General features: G+C 34.9%; 1 protein-coding gene across 2 annotated transcripts; it reads left to right on the top strand.

Moving 5' to 3' along the window:
• Positions 1–990: 990 nt before the first annotated feature.
• Positions 991–16,364, top strand: capt (adenylyl cyclase-associated protein 1). Of its 2 annotated transcripts, XM_071584990.1 has the most exons (10): positions 991–1,118; positions 1,421–1,543; positions 3,499–3,625; positions 5,846–6,044; positions 6,336–6,421; positions 9,417–9,679; positions 11,694–11,875; positions 12,007–12,213; positions 14,728–14,871; positions 15,543–16,364. In XM_071584990.1, exons 3-10 carry the CDS (start codon positions 3,504–3,506, stop codon positions 15,624–15,626), a joined length of 1,287 nt encoding a protein of 428 aa, XP_071441091.1. In that variant the 5' UTR covers positions 991–1,118; positions 1,421–1,543; positions 3,499–3,503; the 3' UTR covers positions 15,627–16,364. The 2 variants fall into 2 exon arrangements, with proteins under 2 accessions (XP_071441091.1, XP_071441090.1); XM_071584989.1 differs by lacking the exons at positions 991–1,118; positions 1,421–1,543 and adding an exon at positions 2,018–2,621.
• Positions 16,365–17,530: the final 1,166 nt, after the last annotated feature.

The raw sequence follows: 17,530 nt of genomic DNA, 5'->3' as shown, positions 1-17,530 counted from the left end.
GGGAGCGCCACACGGTGGTTATTCCGGGAACTTTTTGATCAAGGTAGTATATGCAGCAAGTTCATTTATTTGGTCTACATATTAGTGGAACAGGGGCATAATAGTAAAGGTATTTGGAGAAAAATTGAAGAAAAGTACCCTTGCACAATATTTACAGAGCCAGTTACTATAATATTCAATTTAAACGTCTATGAAATATTTGGATTAGACCAATCAATAAAAAATTCCATTTCACGTTAATGGACGTTCAAGAACTATCTTTGACCCTTTTTTTGGACATTTTAAAATAATATAAAATATTATAAGCTGTGTGGGGAATAATAGTGCTATAAATGACGCCTTCGTGGAAAGTAATTCGCCCTTTATCCATTTTTTTGTGTACTGTACAATAAAAATAATTTGGCACTTTCAGACTTAGATATGAATATTTTATTATAACTGATTAAATTAACGATTCCTCTTCACGAACAGAAGCGAAATAAACGTAGAGGAATTTCTATAATTCGGAAACCTATTGGATCCCGACATTCCAATAACCTTAAAACCTATTTCCCAGAGGTATCATAATCGTGCACATAATACGCCTGCATCTCAATGTGCTTGATTTAAATCAGTCGTTTTTGTATTCTAATAATGTTTACCTAATACTGCTGCGGATAACTTATGAAGATGAAGCGTAGTCAGATTTTGTAGAACTTTTTTACTATCCCATCATAATTTATCATTTTACTAGCATGCCTTTACATACATATCGTGGCATAGCTCTAATATACGGAAATCTACTCAAGATTTATCATATATATTACACGGAAGATGTGGAGCAACTTTTCTCCAAACAGTGTTGAGGACGCTTACTTGGCCCACGATGCTGGAGGCCCAAGAGGAAATAAATCATCCCCCCTCTCCAGGAAAGCTCTGCGCAGGCTTACATACTGACCAAGCATTTTACTAGGGTCCAACATTGGGAACCGGAGATCTAGGGATTCACTTCCCTGTGGTCTGAAAGTATTTTTTATTTGGGTGAAAAATTTTGTATTAACGCAATTTAATACATTCATGTACATGCATGCCGTAACTCGGAGCCAGCTTGCTTTCTTTGGTATTTTCAGCCTGCATATGTAAGCATTCTAATTTGTTCATGACTCAAATCTTGACATCATCTTTTGCCTGTTCCGTCCGTAATGCCAGAGAGCAATACCTTCAGTGCGACCTCTTTTATTGTGGGTTTCGCCTGTATCTTTCAGTCCCTATATGGCCGAGCACGAAGTTTTATCGTTGTTGCGAAAACTCAAGTTGCTTGAGTTCGGCGCCTTTAATTGTTGTATTTATCTCTATTTGGTTTAGGTTTTAAATATAATATATGTCTACTGTATTCATTGAATATAATATAATATTTTATCATTTAATTATTATAATTAAGAGTGTAGCTTACCACACGCAAGGAACTTTCACGCCGGATCGAAGTATTGTGCTCGATCTGCCAGATATAATTTGACTTGAGCAGTACTTCTGCGAACGCCCAGCAGCTGACACACTAATCCAGGTAAGAGCCGGATGCCTTTGGTATTAAATTATGCAAATTTTGCCTTAAATGAAACGGGAGATGTTTAAAATTTAATTAAAATTTGATATTTTGAATCGATCTCCTACCGTCCTTTTTCTATTTGCCACTTCGTTAAGTGTTTGGAGTTTATGACTCATCTTGTTTCGGTGCGGCAATTATAATGAGCAGTAGTATATTTTAATACATCAACGGTGCCCTTGCATTTACTTAGGCGTATGTAGTGTCATGTGAATCATTTTATGTCAGAAAATGTAATTGCCGGTTATGTAGCAACTAATGTAATGCTTCCATCATTCACTTCTAAATTCTGTGTGAATATTATAATTATGTTACTTTTATGGCATTTGGTGAATTCACGTTTGAACCATAGGTTTAATTAGAACTATTGAATTTTAGTATATTCAGTAGTCAGACGACTTTCGAGGTTGGTCGAGTTGTCGGCGTAACCAGAAGATGGCGTTTTGCTTAGGCCACATGAATGTGTGTTAGTGTTTGTTAGTGCAAGGGAATGCCTTATTGCATGTTGTTTACAAAGTGTAGATAGGTACCGAGGTTTAAAGCAATATCTTTTCTTCGGTGGTTTTGCAACTTTTTAAGGAAGCGTGTGTCATGTTGTGTTGTGGGTGTGGCAGGAAACGGACTGTGGCCAGTGACGAATCCAAAGTTACTGAAGATGATAAAGAAAAAAAATGCAATGGGGATGGAGAGGATGTGGCAGCATGCGGCTTTCCACCAGAGGATAGGATTATAGAAGGTGGTGACAACAAAGCAACAAAGGAAGTAGAAGTAGCATTGCCCCAAGAGGGCGTGGACGGGAAGCATCAAGAGAAAGAGTCAGATCATGCCGGCGCGAATGATTCGGATTCTTCAGTCAATAGAAATAGTAAAGAGAATGCCAAGAATGAGGAACTTGGAGGGAAAAACTTCGGACGAGATGAGTTGGCTATCCGACGATATCGCTTCTTCGCCGATATGACGACAGGGAATGTCAGCCTTAAACCAGTGTTACCATCCGTCCGTCCAGATCCAATAGGTCAGGAGGTTGCGCCTTCAGCAGGTACCTACTTATAAAAGCCACATTCGGTGGTATTCTTAACGTGTAATTCTTTAGGTGTATCTAAAAGTAAAGTCGAAAGCTCTTTCAGAGTGAATTAAATGGTTGCTCTGGGAATGCCAAAAGATTAAGCTGTTCCGGTAAAAATGTTTTTATAATAAATGTTTGGATGAAAGGAGTTTCTCATTTTATTTTTTCCTGACGCAAACAACGAAGTGTTTGGGATGAAGCAAGGATAGGCGTAAGATATTTCGGGCCTACCAATGCAGGGGGTATTTTCATTAACTTTAAGGGCGGTATTTTACGACTCGTATGTACCATGTATTCCGTTGAATGAGAAGTAAATTTACCCGCGTGGGAAGTACATGAATGACAAATGCGGAATGATAAGTATTCTTGTACACAATGAGCATTTAGCTAAATATTTTTTCGCCAATTGAAGATTTGGGTCAGTAGGCCTTCGTGCCTAAATCTGGAATAAGTGGCCACATTTTTATGAAGACCGTCAGTAATGTGTTAGAGCCACAGTTTGAACAGCTAATAGAATAAGGCATTCAAATAAAACTTTCTCACCTGTAGGTAAAATACCCCACCCATGGAATATATATCTATGCATATAGTTGCGCAATATTTATTTAGCGGTAGATTTACCCCTTAGGCGGCCTCGGAGCTTCATTGTAAGCAGTCTTTAAAAAAATTTAGGTTGCAGTTTTACACTAATCAGATTGTTTTTGCAATAGTTTGTGAAGCATCTCGAATGTCCATAGATTAGATGGTGGTTAATGAACGCTTGTAAAATGCCTATGAGTTGTTTTGTCTACATATTTGAAAAATTGATATTTTAGTGTCGAATATAATTTTAAAATATTTCTTTTTCCAGAAACAATGGCCACTGTGTCATCATTTGAAGCAATTCTGAATGGGCCATTTGCAACATTTTTGCAGTGTTCTTCCAAAATCGGCGGAGACGTTGCTGCTCATGCAAAGCTTGTGGAGGCTGCATTTAAGTATGAATATATTTTATCTTTTACATAGGTTTTCATCACGTACCAATGTCATCAGTTGATGTGCTGTAATATATAAACTTTAAAAAAATTCTAAAGAAAATAGGAATATTGACCGAACCTTTAAATGAAATTCATTTTGGGTGTTTGAAAAAAGGATGAATTGATTATGAGAAATCACGATAAGATGATATGAACTCATATCACAATCAATAACTTTTTCTTGATTACTTTATTTTGGAAGGTATTCGATAGCATAAATTAGATCAAGCTAATAAAAGTGTTGCATAATATAGTGGAATTGATGAATGTTTGTCGCATTCAAAACCTGTACAGACTACATTCCACAATGAAGTGTAATGGACAAGTTTAAATTCAGTATAAAGTAGGGGTGTAAGGCCAGGTTTTCAGTTCCCTTTCTTTTATTGGCACTATGGAGGAATGGTTTGAAGAATTCGAAGAGTCGTGGCATGAAATGAAGGTAGGCAGGGGGCTGATTAAATCAGTTACAATTAGTTAACCAAGAGATCAAAATGATTGCTGAATGTATAGCAGGAAAGATATTGTGACTCTTCAAAGATGGCTGAGGATAAATTGAAAGGTAGTAGGATGTTGAAACCTGAGAAGAGGGGATAATGCCAAGTCAGGGACACTCAGTCAGGAAAATCATGAAAAGGTAAACGTATCTAATTGTCACTTTCCACGGAAATTTGGGGGAAAGAGCCAAACATTTGTTTGAAAAGTCTGGTATTTGATATTGAAATTAGAAATATTATATGGGAATCCGCACAAACTGCACAACCACTCATTCCGCACAAAATTATATCCAGGCTTTGGTCAGTATTTAGACTAGGGGCATAGGACAGGGACATAGGGGCATCGACATTAATACCTGTTTAGTTTCCAAGTGCTCTGTAAAGAAGTCTGGGAAAAGAACAGCATGTTCGTCCAGAAAAGCAGGAAATGGGAATCCTTAAAATAGGAGAGGGGCAGGGGTACCCTTTGAAGGGTAAAGAAGCAGGAAAATATTAGGTATTTATAATGCCATGAGAAGTGGTAGTAATTACTTTGAGATGAAGCAGGTGATGTTCTAAGGCAGTCAAGCTGTGTTGATTTACATGCATAATGTAAGGTCTGGTGTTTTCCTGGTGAAGGGTATGGATGAAGTTCTCTCAGATTTCCAGCCAGCTCAGGTAATCAGTAGCATACAATTCTTTGGCTAAATCTGCCAAAGCCCTCAGGGTTTCCCTGAAGCCCTGATGTTTGATGGTGTAGTTAGTATAGCAATTTGACCGCTGATTACCTGACCCAGCTGGTAATCCAAGAGAACTTCATTCATTCATTATGTAGTCCACCGAAACAAGAAAAATATGGATATTCTATGAGTAATGCCTTTGATTTTTTAATGCATAGTTTTGGTTGTTTTTAGGCTCCCTTCCCTTTGAGTTTGAAATGATTGAAGGGAACTGTCACAGCTTGTTTGGCATAAATATGTCAGTGTGCCATCTAAACTTGATGGGAGAAAAGATTGGTGGATGGTGGACCATGAGTACCCAGAGTAATCTAAAGTGTAATATACCTTTTGAGTAATAAAATAGATGAAAAACTCAAATGAAAATACCTGGCTTCCAGTGCTGAAGAAATCATCTCAACCACTCATTTTTCTTTCTATCTCAGAGTCACATGATTGGGCTTGAGCTTCAATTTTATTTGAAATTGCCTTTGTTAGTATTTTATTTAGGTAATGGTTGCCCATATATCTAATGTAATTACATGTTAGGGCAGCTATTGCTGCGGAGGACAAAGTTGCCAGAATTTCTCTGTCCATGCTCTTTTTAAAATATTATTCAAACATTATAGAAAGAGCTCTTTCCACTTAAGTGCCAATAGGTGCAGTAAGTAGAGGAGGGTGATTCATGTAAGGAAAAACTAGCCCTAAGATTCTACATTTCATTGAATACTTTAGTTTTTAGTTAGAGACAAAAGTTCTCGTATCTGGATGCATTTTTAAACCTTTTGAAAGCAGTGAGAAAAGGTTTGGCTGTCTCTCTCATTCATAATGTGCCAGATGCCATCAAAGATTGTTTAAAATGATAGAATTGTTTTATATGTTAATTTATGCTTGCTTTAGTTGAACATTCGGAGTATTTATTTAAGTGCAATGCAGCTAGAATTTTTTTGCTTAGTGTTTAATGATTCTTTTCATGACTTCATTTGTTTCAGTGCCCAAAAAGAGTTTCTCATCACGGCTTCCAAAACAAGTGCTCCTTCAAATGCAAGTTTACTTCAGGCTCTGTTAAAGCCTACCTCTGATGGAATAGGCTCTATTCAAACCTTTCGGGAGAGCCATAGAGGTTCGCCACATTTTAACCACTTAAGTGCATTAAGTGAGAGTATTCCAGCACTAGGATGGGTGGCTGTGGTAAGTGTTTGTATCTAATTATAGTAATGTTTCCCATTATATTCATATTTCACTTATTGTTCTTGAAAAGTTGTTTCAAGACTTATTTCACGTATTTTACCTATGGTGTTTTTCATTTTCATATATGCTAAGAGCATTTGAGTCCACCTTTCATTTTTCATTATAATTCAGATGTTAAATTTATGCCTTAGATTTTATATCAATGATTAAAGTTTGTTAAATGTTGATTTATATCATAATATACTATTCTCCATAAGCTCTTGTAAATTTAGGTAAATCGCTTATTTTCAGAGTCCTGCTCCTGCTCCATATGTTAAGGAAATGAATGATGCTGGGCAATTTTACACCAATAGAGTTCTGAAAGAATGGAAAGAGAAGTAAGATTGGAATTCTTATAAAATATATACCAGGCAAATAAAATTGTCACAATTTGGTCTCATCTGAATTGTTATGAAAAAGATATCCAGTTCATAATTATGATGCAGGAAGAGTGTCCATGAAAATATATTTAAATTATTTACTTTCCCAGCCAGTTTGAAATGTTTATGCATCAATTTTATTGGGAGAGGTTACTGTAAATAGAGGGATTTAGATTTGGATGCATTAAACGCTCCTCTGCAGAAATATGTAATGAGCGCTAAGTTTGCATTGTCTTCTTCTCTAATTCATTTCTTATACAAGATGTCTGTCTACATCTCTTACTTTGGCCACCTCTGACAAAAATATTGGACATCTTTCTTCCAATGTACTTTAATCCAGTTTTTTCTTAAGTGAACTCAAAAAAGCTGTTACACTAATATTTATCTGGTAGATTTATATCAAATCTGTAAGGAATAGTGTACAACAAACGTATATAACAAATGTTAATCAAATGATATTTTTTTGTCTTCTTTGTTTGTGTAAGACTATTTTTGAGCATATTTTCATGTCAGTAAATTCTTTTTCATTAAAATATCACAGAAGTGTTACACTCATCTAACAGATGAAATGAGGGATTCATAAAAATTATTAGGCACACAAGAATGAAATAATTTGTTTGAGGGAAATAGTGTTTATATATCTTTGAAAAGAAAGATACTCTGTCTTTTAACAGTCACTCCATTCATACGTATTATAAGTGTGTATATCTGTACATTTTAATTTTCCAATTTTTCATTCTGATCATAATTGACGTGTCCTCACATATTTAACTTCTTGCATTTCTCCAACAATGAAATTTGTAACTTCATATTATAAAAGAGAATCGAAAAGCCAACAAGTTATGCATACGTTGCATATGCTGATGTAGTGGTAATAACTTTGTAATGTTGTAGTTTATATATGTAGATTTTGCTTAGTTAGTTATTATTAGATGCCTCATTAATACTTTTTTGGTATATTGGTTACAAATGTTGCTGCCTTAATGAGAGCAATTAATTAAATGTGCGACCAAGTGCCCTGATGGTTCTAAGAAGGTTAAGATTTTATTGTGTGTTCAAGTGAAATTTTCCATATTGCATTATAATTTGTATATTTTCATCTAGTTTCAGATGTTGATTCTATTGATCAATTTCTTTATCTTGATTTTAGATAATGTAGATAGTCCCCTACATAATGTGCCAAGCTAGCTATGATTCTGTGGAAGAAATACTACTGCCTCTAACCCGTCAAGGATTGAGATTTTCAGTAAAGCGAATGAATATGTGATGTCAATACTCCTTCCTCTCATTGCTCCTCATTATTAAATCGTCCTCTCCCATTTCCTTTTCTCTATTTTCATTATGAGAGTTAAAAATGGTCCTCTTTCTTACACCCCACTATTATTTGTTTTTGTGGTATAATTATTCTCATTAAAATGAATCCAAAGAGTAAATACTATTAACAAAATTTTAATTTGGTTACAATAATTGAAAATACGAACAAGAAGAATTATAAAATATTTTTTAAATATCTCACATTTTCATATTGAACCATCATCCTACATTGACGCTGTTGAAGGGATAGCATTAGAAAGTTATTTTGCTTGAATTCCAAGGAAAATGGAAATACCAAAAGCTTGGAGTTAAAATTATCAACATTATGACTCATTAATTTGGGGTTGTACAAGTAGGAATTTACTTCACCAGAGTTACAATTTTTAATTTGTGTTTATTTACCCACAGATGACGAAGACATTCTGTTTTCAGTATGATGAATAAGATTTGTTAATCAAAGGGTGATGTTCATAACTCTATAAAGTAATATCCCTATACTCTTGCTTTCCTCTGTCTGGGATTCCAAATGTAGTGGGGACAATTGAATGAATGTGACCCATTGAGGAGGAGTGCATGTATAAGATGTGAACTCATTCGGCAGATAAAAGCTAATTTCTATGTATTAAAAGAAGTCATTGAATTTTGCCCATATTTAGTCTTGTGTATTTTGGATAAACTGTTAATTAAGACAAACCAAGCACTTTTCTGGGGATTCTGTTAAAAGATGGTGAGAGTGGTACATTCGACTGGCTGGCATTAAAAGACCATTTCGGTAGCAGGTTTTATATTCAAATTACTTTGCAACAATTATATTTCATGTATTATAAATAGTAGAATCCCTAAATCACTCTAGTCACCCAACAGAAAGTGGTTGTAGACTGCTTACAAAGCAGCTTAGGTTGGTCTTCAATCTTATCACACGCTGCATAAATGAAGGCCAAAACTCATTCAAAATTTTCCATATTCGTTCTGTTATGAGGACATGCTTTTTATAAGATCATCATTCTAAATGTGTTTTTATGTATTATTTCTTATCCCTCCAATGACTTTCAAGAGAGAGAAAATTGATTGGAATGGAATGTCATGCCAATATTAAAAGTCTTTATCCCTGTAGGTACAAATATTACTTAGTTACCTGCTGTTTCGATTTATTGCATAGCCTGTCAAATAAAAGTGAGAAGCCGATGAAAAAATACTTTAAATGCCTCCAATACCCGATTAAGTTTTCCTACTGTTGTTATCTCATTGTTTTTCTTTGGTGAATGGAAAAGTTCAAAATGATATTAAGTGAGAAAAGATCAAGATATACTCTTGAAGATGGACATCTATTTCTCATTCAAACATATATATAGATTGACCACAGCCGATCATAGTTCACATACCTGTCAGATCATAGAATCCCGAAGAATGCAGCACAGTTAAATGTTTCTTTACGTTGATTGTCTTTTCACTGTCATGATAATCATAGTTGAGATCAGCTCTTGTGTGTTTGTCATTCACAATAGCCAGAAACGTTTTTCGAGGAAACACTGCATATTAAGACTTCAATCTAACAGGAACATTTGTGCATCATACTTGTTTTCTAACATTAATTGGTCTTAAATGATGTATTTAATATTGATTTTGGATTTGCTTCCAGGGATAAGGTTCATGTTGAATGGACCAAAGCCTGGGTTCAAACCCTTACAGAACTTCAGCAGTTTGTCAAGCAATATCACACAACTGGCCTTTCATGGGGTGGCCGAGGCATGCCAGAAGGTGGCACTCCTGCACCTCCACCACCACCACCTGGGCCCATGCCTCCTCCCCCTCCTCCTATTGAGAACCTTGACATATCTGGAGCACCTCAAGATCGATCAGCACTCTTTGCTGAAATCAATCAGGGCGAGGCTATTACACGCAGTGAGTATTTTGATTGCAAGCTACTGAATCTTGTGGGTATTGCATTTAATGTATTAGCTGGCCATGGATTGGTGTACTAAAAAACTGATATTGTGACTTAAAATGCAGATTGACGTTTCACTTTTTAATGTGAAAAGTCCATCATTTAAGGAATTATGGTGCCCTTAAAGATTGACCTTGCTGTCTGGATAAATAATAATTGAAATAATCCACTATTGAAATAATATTCTTGTTGCTTGTGATGAAATGGGTAAGGCATTCTTGTGATAAGAGTACTGGGCTGCTGATTTGTGTAATGGCTTAAGTTCAACATATTCAGGCATGATGTAGTAGAAGTTCATCATTATGAGAAAAACCAATTTTATCTTTTCCACAGATTTATTTGTAATGTACAGGTACAACACGTTTCAGTTCACCAAACCATCTTCAGGTTCAAGGCAAAATTAAAATTGTAATACATCATATTTGTACCTGTTTGAGGAAGGGGGAGGGAGAAAAGAGTGAGGAGTAAGGTAGGCGGGGGCAAAGAGGGGAAATATGGAAAACCCAGAGAAACTAAAGAAATGGAGAGGTAAAAAGGGGGGAGGATAAGCACTTGTGGTCGTTATTCAGAGGAGAGTGGCAGGTGGCTGGTATCCTAGGGAAGAATAAAGAAGTGAAAAAAAAAGAAATAAATGAACATGAAAGATGCTGGAGGACTTCTGATGAAACATCACTCCTAGCGAAGTTCATACTACAATCATTTCTCTCGTGGAAATTTAATCCTTAGATTCTTCACTACGAAAATAAGGGCAAAATACTTTAAATTTTAGAGCAACTTGAGATTGTAAACTTAAATATGAATGTTCTTTCAAATGGCAATATTTTTATAAACCACTCTCCTCTCCTGAGAATCCCATTTCCACTGCAAACAGTGAAACTAACTCCCTCCAAATGACTCCACCCTTCGTGTATTTTCCCATCCAACCACCCCTTACCTTTCACTCTCTGTATGTGTCGAACAACCTTTCCCTGATAATGTCCTTCGTAGAATCACTTATACCTTGTCCCTCAACCTGCCTCTATCCCTTCCATGTCCCCTTCTCACTTCATCTTTCTTTATTCTTCCCTCCTTCCTACCGCCAGGATACCAGCTACCTGCACCGTCGTCTCAATAACGACCACAAGTGCTTATCTTCCCCCCTTTTTACCTCTTCATTTCTTTAGTTTCTCTTTCTTTGGGTTTTCCATATTTCCTCTCTTTGACCCTGCACACGTTACTCCTCATTCTTTTCTTCCCACCCCTTCCTCAAACAGGTATAAATATGATGTATCAGAATTTGAATCTTGTCTTGTACCTGAAGATGATTCGATGAACTGAAAAGCATTATGCGTTGCAAGTAAATCTGTCAAAAGTGCAAATATGTTTTTCTCATAATGGTTGAAGTTGATGTAATGATGCCATACGATGGCATTCATCTGCTTATAAATGCATTATGGGAGGGATATCCCGGAAATAAGTTGCAATGGGCTATTGGGAAAACCCAAGGCTATATTCGTAAACCATATTTATTGGTAATTGACAAACATTATTTACACTACTTGGTGACATTGTCCACCCCTATGAGAAACACCTCAGTGGCATTCGTCATAGTGGGTAATTTTTATAATATTTGGTGTGTAAATAGAGCATATTATTGAATAATAATTTTGCCATGGTATTGTTGAAAATTTTATCACTCTTCAGTTTTGCTCTATCTACTCTTTTAATTTAAAGTCTACAAGGCAAGGTTTTAATACACAATTATTCTATGCTAATTATTCGTTGTGAAACGGTTGAGTACATTCTGGGGAAAGTTTTGCCCCCCTAAAATAGATTTAAATTTTTCAGTCATTTGAAGTATTGTGAAGGCCAATGAATGGAATTAAAAGATACTCAAAATAGTTCCAGGGGTGTTGACTGAATAATATTTCAAAAATCTGTTAAATAGGATCAATGTGCATTGCTAGGGTATTATCACGTTATTTGTTTCAGGTCTGAAAAAAGTAACACCTGATATGCAAACACACAAAAATCAGACTCTACGGTCTGGTCCTGCACCATTCAAGGCTCCATCAGGTGATGCTTCAATAAAAGGTTATGCCCCAGTTCGGGGACCTGGTGCTCACAGTGAAAAGCCTCCTGTATTTACACGCGATGGGAAGAAATGGTTGGTGGTAAGTGGTTTCATCTATACATATCCTACTGTTGCGGCATCTCCCGCAGTTTCTTTGGAATCTGTGAATGATATATTTTTACTGTTATTAACAGTATTTTTACTAAAGTTTTCTGAATTCCATCTTTCTAGGAGTATCAAAAAAATAACTCTAGTTTGGTAGTTGAAAATGCTGAAATGAACAATGTTGTGTACATGTTCCGCTGTGAAGGATCAACTCTTACTGTCCGTGGTAAAATCAACTCAGTGGTGGTTGATTCCTGTCGGAAGTCATCTGTTGTCTTTGATTCTCTTGTATCATCTGTTGAATTCATCAATTGTCAATCGGTGCAAATGCAGGTAAGGCTCATTTTAATGCAAATTGAGTTAAGCTGTTTGATTAAGACAACTTTATAACTGATTCCATTGAATTGGAGGGCACAAAACTTCATGTACCTGGGAAGGTTTGATAATTTCAGGTACCTTGAATTTCTAAAGCAATTATGGAATATCTTGGAAATGCAAGAAACCTAAGTTCTGTGACTATTGATTGCCCCATTCATCGTTTTTGTCCATTGAGTCTAAAATTCCTTAGTACAACTAAGTTATTACTACTTGGTTCTGCTTAGTAATCACAGAAAATTCAATTTCCTACTCTTTGCCCTATAAAAAGTAAAATACAGTCAACAAATTAAGTGTTGCAGAAGTTCACTAGAACAGAATTGCTGGTGTTGAGTCAAGTGTCACTTTTCTGTTTAGCTTGTTTACAGGGTAGTGGCTGTTCTTAAGGGTAAACTTTCATCTGTCAATTTTGATGGTTTGTTTTTACTTGTCTTATTTGAAACAGTCACTGTTGTCAAAATAACATATAGAAAGCATCAAAAAGATTCACTGGCAACTATGTACATGTCAAAATTGTGTAACAAAATGCACATGCCACACTAATTATTAGTTTTTATATGGAGATATATGTAGTGTTTCATGATTGTTGATATAATTCTTGACTTAACTTGAAGGAGCACAGGATTTGTCATTTAATTTTCGTTTAGCCCATTGTGGTCACACCTCCCAGCCATAACATAATTGTTGCAGGACCTAGCCATAAAAAACAGCTGTCATTTTTTTGCGCCTTGAGATGAAGCCTTTTTTTTAATTCAACAGAATCTACTATAATAATAATAATAATAAATAATCTGAAAAAAATCAAGTCCATTATTTTAAACAAATCAACATAAAATCTGGATATTTCAATATTTTTCAATAAAATTTTAAGGGCACACTCCGAAAAGTGAAAATGTTAAATCAGTGGTGGGATTATTACAAGGAAATTAGTTGAATAAGTAATTTCGTCCATTCAAAAACATTGTTTGAAAATTCAAAATTTATTTGAAATATAGTATGGCAAACATATGGAATTTATAAATTAGAATTAGAGCCTGAGAATCAGTCAGAATGATTGCATTCGATGCACAGGTATATGCAGTGTTTGCCACATATCTGGCCCAAGCTTGATGGGCACCCCATCTTAGTATTTTATCTTCATTTCATATAAATATTTGCATTAAAAAATTCCTTTTCTCTTTGCAACAAATCCTTCTCAACTCAACTGCAAATGAGAAATATATCAAAATCACTACACACACACACCTTGAAAGAATTTTATATGGCCGCACTGGTGTATTTTGGACCCCAGCCAAATTATGTCTCTAGAGATCAACGTTCACAGGCCAACTGACATGATGCAACTGCTTGCAAATTATACAAACTTTAAGTAGTGTTACTGTAAGCTACAGATGGAAGTACAAGTTTGATTTAAGGTTTAGCTTCTGAGCTATGAAGCCCTGAATTCTGTCTGGGGTCATTTGGACCCTAGGTGACCACAATAGGTTAAATTGGGGAGCTTACAAGCAAAAATGTCTAGTATTGAAACAAGGCTTATTGATAAAACTATCAGCCAGTGCTTAGAGTTTCAAATGCAGCAGGACATCGGCAAAATATTTACAATGATTCACATGGCCAGACAGTAAATGAGCAATTCTGTGTGTTTTTTGAGGTGGCTTTGAGAAAAAGTTCCCAGAAATCTTTGAGATGCATGCCAATAAGATATTGCATCTTGACATTTCGACTCATTCATCACTCGTAATGTGACAGTTTAACTTCTACAAACCCAACAACCATTTCCCATCCTTCATACTTGCCCAATCCAATGCCTTGTGACTTTTTCCTCATCAATTCTGAAATTGAAGTTCAAGAGTAATAATTTGATCTAGTAGAATAGATTTATATGGTATCACAGGATATGTAGCAGAGGCTGATAGAAAACTCAATTTTGTTAAGAGGTGCTAGAATGGTGCTGACACTTAGTTTTTTGGCATATGGATTTTGCAGGAGAATGGGATAATTTTATTTTGCAGTAATGTAAAAGTCTGGCCGTCATGAGCATCTATGTAGATAGAAAATGTAACATTCTTTCAGGAAAAAATGGGAGTGACATGACGGTCTGGTATAGTTTGAAAATGGTCCATTTCTATAAACGCTGAACATAGGGCACAGAGGTCTCTAGTATCAATGTTGAGGAGTGAAGTTTTTATACTTTATTAATATAATATTTTGAATAATGACCAATACGAAAACTAAAGTCTTGTGGAGCTCATGAAATTTTACTTAAAGGCATGTTATAAAATCGATTATGGTAAAAATAATTGAAAGAAATCATACTTTGACACTTCTAAATAATTAAGGTTTTACATGTATAATCTTTTTGCATGGGACAATTTTCAGTATGAAGTTAGAAATCTAGGTAACTCTTAATTTATTTTTTTAAAGTTAATGGGCATGTTAACCTTGATTACATATTTTTAAATTTGTGTTTAGGTGCTGGGTAAGGTTCCCACAATCACAATTGACAAGACAGATGGATGTCAGATGTATCTTAGTAGGGACTCGATGGATGTTGAAATTGTCAGTTCCAAGTCATCAGAAATGAATGTAATGGTGCCTCTACCTAATGGTGATTATGTAAGTTGACTATTTTTTATTTTGAACTGATTTTTTGCAGTAACACCTTGTCCAAGGTTTCATTAATTGACCTTGTTATTAAGTGCTGTGGTTAGTATGTTTTTCTCAGCGAATTATTTCCGTTAAAAACTCAATTGCATTTTTATTTAATAATATAAATTCCTTGGGATCAAAGCACCTTAGCACTCAGATACTATTGTATACGTCAAATGAACTAAGCACTTTGTGAGTGATTAGTAAATGTCATAAATTTTCTCTATTTAACATAGGAAATTAATGTTAATTTTAGTCACTTTGGGAACCGTCATTCCCTTTACTCTGAGAAAGCTTGTTTGAATTAATCAGTCATTCACTTAATCTGACTAAGGCTGTGCTCCTGAAGTAGATTTATTGGAGTGGGTTTCAATCTTGGTACAGTCTTACCTTTCATAGCATATGATCATTTTTAAGTAAAATCGCCAGCTCAAAACACTATAAGGGGTAATGTTTCTTAGCTCTAAAGGAAGTACACACAGTCCTGCCTGATTTCATTTGCTTTGATCAAAAGTTCACATAATAGAAGGTGGAGGCAATGATTTTGATTTCCTTGGCCCAAAATCTTTGGGTAAGATGGCTGAATTATTTGTGCATAATCTATTATTGGAGAGATATATTGGCTGCTTTATTTCCAGGCGGAATATCCAATACCAGAACAGTATAAGACCACCGTGAGTGAGAAGGGCTTGAAAACAGAAGTGGTGGAATGCAAAGCATAATTAAGGATGCCGAAGAGTATCACTAAATATCAGCATTCATGCCTGCTTTACTACGTCCTGTTTTTTTTCTACCCCATTGCTGCTCACATAAATTGGCTTTGACTTGCTGAGTAGTGGATTGTCATTGATTGGCTCAATTGTATTCAGGCCAGAGAAAAAGATGATGTAAGAGTTATTTTCTTGACATGGCCAATTAAAACATCAATTAAAATTTTATATTATAAAGTTTCTGATTCATGGTGATGAAATGATTTTTTTTAATGCATTTAACATTTGGAAATGGCTATCTTGGTTAAGAAATGCAATCACTCCGTGGGGAAAATTCAAGTTACTTTGATAGCTCTATTGTTTTTTATTAAAATATTATTTTGGTTATTGGCTGCGTATCCATGAAATGGGTATTCAGAGCTTAATATGTATTTAATCGGTGCATTTTAGGTACTTTATTTATAGTCGTGAATTGCAGTGCTAACATTTTAGTGTTGCTTTTTTGTGGATGAACTTCAACCATCAGTTCACTTGATAATGAAAAACCACGACTGTGAATTTGTAATGAATTTTTGAACATTGTATTTGTAATATGACTTTCATATTTATGGGAAATTTGTTCCTGGTGAAGTATTCTTTTATACTGTCACAGCACCTTTCTCCATTTTTAATGTATAACACTTGTACAATGGCATTAAGTATTACTCCCTCATATATATAGTATGGGCATTAACAATATGATCTAATGGCTCTCTTTATTTCATTTCAAAAACCAATTTGCCCTCCTAAGAATATTAAATCTTGAACTCATGGAATGCTCATGCTCTCTATGTCATTGTTAATTTTTATGCAAAATATATAACTGAGAATTATGCCATAATGGCTGTAAATAGCTTGAATAATTCAACTGCAGAAGAATACATCACAGTATCAATTTTTATAATCCCCCCCTTCATTAGTGCATTTTGCATGTGCAAACTCTTGGTCAGTGGCATTTAATCAAAGCTGTAATGATACCTTAAGTTTGTTGTTTCCTGGAGTGTAAACTCAAGACTTTGGAATGTGCATTTTTCAGTGATAGAGTTAATGATGGTATCTTTTAAAAATTAAAATAGCATACTAATTGAATTATTTTACAAAGTTTAGCGGAGGAAAAGAAATAAAAATTAGCTTAATGAAGTTACTTCTAAGGTAAGGATTGAATAAATCAGTTTTCAAAAAAGTTAAAAATATTTTTTTAAAATGATTTAATGGTTAACTGTCAAATTCATTCAGTAATGGTGAGCACAAATCCTGTTATTCAAAAAAGATTTTTTACTAATGAACTTATGTTCAACTGCAAATCAATAATATGCCATTTTCATTTATATTAGATATGGAGCTAGACGAAGTGCAACTTTTTTAATTAAAAGTATTCATACAAAGGTGTTTTTTATTTACAGCAATCGATATTTTATTTTGATAGTTTTGTTTACAGTAGGTATATTTACTGAAATATTATCAGGTTTGATGCCCTTACTTTTACCGTTATAAAAAATTGAGAACAAATCCCAATTTTGAAGGGGTGCTTGTTACACAAGAGTAGAGATTTAATTGGAAAAAGCAGACCAACTCATTTGATTGGGCATTGTTTCAAAATTTTATATCTATGATGCAGAGGCGTAATTTTCTGACTAGTGGATTAGTTGTGATTAGGTATTTATAGGGCCTTTGCCAAGAAAGATCGTAGTCTTCTAATAAGTGATAGTATTTTTCTAAGTTGTACAAATGAGTAAATAGTTGCTCTCAGTTTGCAAATGTGATGATAAAATGTTATGGAAATGTAGGAGAAGATATGCCTCTTTGAAATTTAAAAGACTCAATTTGCTAAAAACTATATTACATTGGTAAATGCTATTCAAATAGTATCACCTCTG

Source organism: Hetaerina americana, unplaced genomic scaffold, assembly GCF_022747635.1.
Source record: "Hetaerina americana unplaced genomic scaffold, ioHetAmer1.1.p SCAF_2, whole genome shotgun sequence".
Classification (NCBI taxonomy): Eukaryota; Metazoa; Arthropoda; class Insecta; order Odonata; family Calopterygidae; genus Hetaerina; species Hetaerina americana.
This window is presented reverse-complemented; position numbering and strand designations above follow the sequence as displayed.